Genomic DNA, 2,703 nt, shown 5'->3' with positions numbered 1-2,703 from the left:
ACCCTAGAACTGAATCTGTGTGAAAGTACATTAGTAGGATTGGCCTGAACCCAAACACTGTGTGTGGTGTAAATGTTGAGATCAACAGATGGGCTTTATGTTAGCTTGACAGACCTAAAAATGGGACATAAACGTGCCACAGTACAACAAAGGCTCCTGTGGGACTGGAGGCTGGAGATGGAGAGGGAAGCATGTGAGGGGACTAGAGCTACAGAAAAAAAACAAGGCTGCCTTGTCAAGAATCGTTAAAATTAGACCACTAGAGCCAACATGCATGTGCATGAGTACTTTAGGGGTTGGGATGCAAACTACAGAATGAGATAGGTTTGGATATTGTATATTAAAAGCTTTTCATCAGGGTCATTATTTCCACAACATTCATGCTGTGTAAAACAAAGCATGCATTCATTTTGTCATATTTGGATTGACTTGTGTCAATGTCTAGACTATGATGTTACAAACAGGATCTGACATTTGTGCTTCTTCTAAATGATTGTCTTCTACGGATGTACCAACAGCAATTATATTAGTGTCTGTATTGGGGTGGAAGTAGCTTTCTGGAATGCAGGTTTCATCAGATATGTTTCTCTGGCATGGCTGTTTTGCTGTGGGCAATGGAACAACAGACCCTGAGGGGAAGCCCATTTCCATCTCCTATCCACTCTCCCTTCTGTTCATAGCAGCCACTGCAGACCCAGAGACCACTGTCTAATACGTTATACTTGCCAAGAAAGGCTGTCCAGCAGGACTACAGCTTGTATCATTTTATTTGCTGGCTGCAGATAATGAACATTCAAGTGAGGTTAACTGATAAAGGACACATGGCTAGAATAATATTCAAATAGTCCACAAATCTGTGATTCTGTCTTCAGCTGTATTGCTGTTCAGCTCTTATTATAAAAGAATCATGATAATGTCAGCCAGATTTATGCATATGACATTATGCATCTTTTTGTATTCTTTTATTTACATGAATCATTTTTTAAATGTAAAATTAGTTAAATGGTGCATATAAAATAATTGAAACCATTGTGAGATGCCTGAGGCTTTAAATTTTTTTTTTGTAGCCAAATTTAAATATGCCATAGCTTGCCCACCTTGGTCTATGACTGTGTGTTTTGTGTTTAGTAAATTGACAGGGTGAGGGGTGAGGGAGGGGAAGGACGGGCGGAGTTAGGAACCTCTGTCTGTACTTGCTTTCCTTACTTGAGCCCTCCGGAGGGGACGGTGTGGCACTTCTTGTGCTCCAGCAGCTGCTCGGGCGTCTTGAGGAACTTGTGGCAGACGTCGCACTCAAACATTCGCGTGATGAGGTGGATCTGAAGGTGCCGTTCATACATGCTACGTGTCTTGCACACAAAATTGCAGAAGACACACTCAAAGCCTATAGAGAAGGAAAGAGGAGAGGGTGAGTTAAGACTGAGTCTGTTTGAATGATTTTAAATGTAATGGTTTTGTTGCAGAGTCTGGTTGTGCTCCTCAGACTCCACATGACTGAAATCTCAGAGTGACCCTAGAAACAGAAACAAAGAGAGTTCAGATATGGGGAACAGTCGGGTTCAATAATGCCCACTCACATAAATATAGCAAGAATATAAAGCAAGATTCACAGCTGCAAATGCACTGCACTTCTATAAAGATCATGGGACTCACAAGTGACAGAAAAAAAGTCCAAATTGATGCAGTGGGAGCTGAATATCCTGACTTCAAGCTGCAAAAGCAATGAGTCCTAATTGTCCCATAATACAGCTTGATGGCATATTTTGTTAAACCCTCCTTGCATGGTAAACGCCCACATCTTTCAAACTCCACACCCCCAAATTTGTAACGGAAACTAATGTACTAAACAAATAACCCTGATGCCCTCATCTGGGACCTCAGAAAGATCTGCCAAATTAATGAATGGAGGAAAAAAAAGAATTCAACATATACAGTACGTACACTATTGAGTGAATGAGGTCAACATGTAATTTTGTCACTTCAGAACTTATACAGTATACTATGTTCTAGATTAAATGAATGACCACCTACTTGGTCTGTCATTCAGCCAAGCAACTTTCTGACCAAAGAGCAAGCTCCATTCTACTTTAGACCGACTTGAAGGCTTTAAAAAGGACATGAAAACTTATTTTCTCAATCAGCTTCTTACTATAGGGAACGGGCCCTGAATGAACACACAGTTAGGTTGTTTGGGAACTGTGAATCAAATCCAATCAAATCACATATTTTGTTGCCTAGTCAGTTGTGAATATATACTGTTGTACAAGGTTTTCAAGGGCATTAAAATGATGAAGTGTATCTGGTTGTAATAGTTCCCACAATGCCTTGCCTTTGTCAGACTTGTCCTCAGTTCCTGATCCCGAGTGGCTTCCAGAGCTGGACTGGCTGCCTGCAGAGGAGGGCGGGGCGAGCAGGCCCCGCAGTTCTTCATTACCGTGGGTGAGGTCTCCGCCCTCTGAGCTGTTGAGTGAGTCGCTGAGGGCTGAGAGGGACGAGGAGGTGCTCTTGGTCTCGCTGAGGGGACTCCTTGAGTTTAGACCTGGACACAATGGAAGAAAGTCCTATTATTATGACAGAAAGCAAAGTTGGGAAAGAATAGTACCAGAACATTCCTGGTAAAAGATATTAGTTGAAACCCTTCAGAAATTGTGAGGTATCCCTTATGCTGAAAAATCAGTTTCAACAACCCCATCGTTATGCACA

At 41.9% G+C, this 2,703-nt stretch overlaps 1 protein-coding gene across 3 annotated transcripts in view; it reads right to left on the bottom strand.

Annotated features, from left to right (window-relative positions):
• The window catches only part of znf827 (zinc finger protein 827), a 70,119-nt gene that overhangs the window by 5,516 nt on the left and 61,900 nt on the right, over window positions 1-2,703 (bottom strand). For all 3 annotated transcript variants that reach the window (XM_032534058.1, XM_032534050.1, XM_032534071.1), the window contains 2 exons: window positions 2,330-2,539; window positions 1,207-1,384 (listed from right to left, as the gene is read on the bottom strand). In XM_032534058.1, the coding sequence (XP_032389949.1) occupies window positions 1,207-1,384; window positions 2,330-2,539 (388 nt within the window). The remainder of the gene's footprint in view (window positions 1-1,206; window positions 1,385-2,329; window positions 2,540-2,703) is intronic.

Source organism: Etheostoma spectabile, chromosome 2 (assembly GCF_008692095.1).
Source record: "Etheostoma spectabile isolate EspeVRDwgs_2016 chromosome 2, UIUC_Espe_1.0, whole genome shotgun sequence".
In the NCBI taxonomy this organism is placed as follows: domain Eukaryota; kingdom Metazoa; phylum Chordata; class Actinopteri; order Perciformes; family Percidae; genus Etheostoma; species Etheostoma spectabile.
Note: the sequence above shows the minus strand (reverse complement) of the source record. Positions and strands in the feature narration are given on the sequence as shown.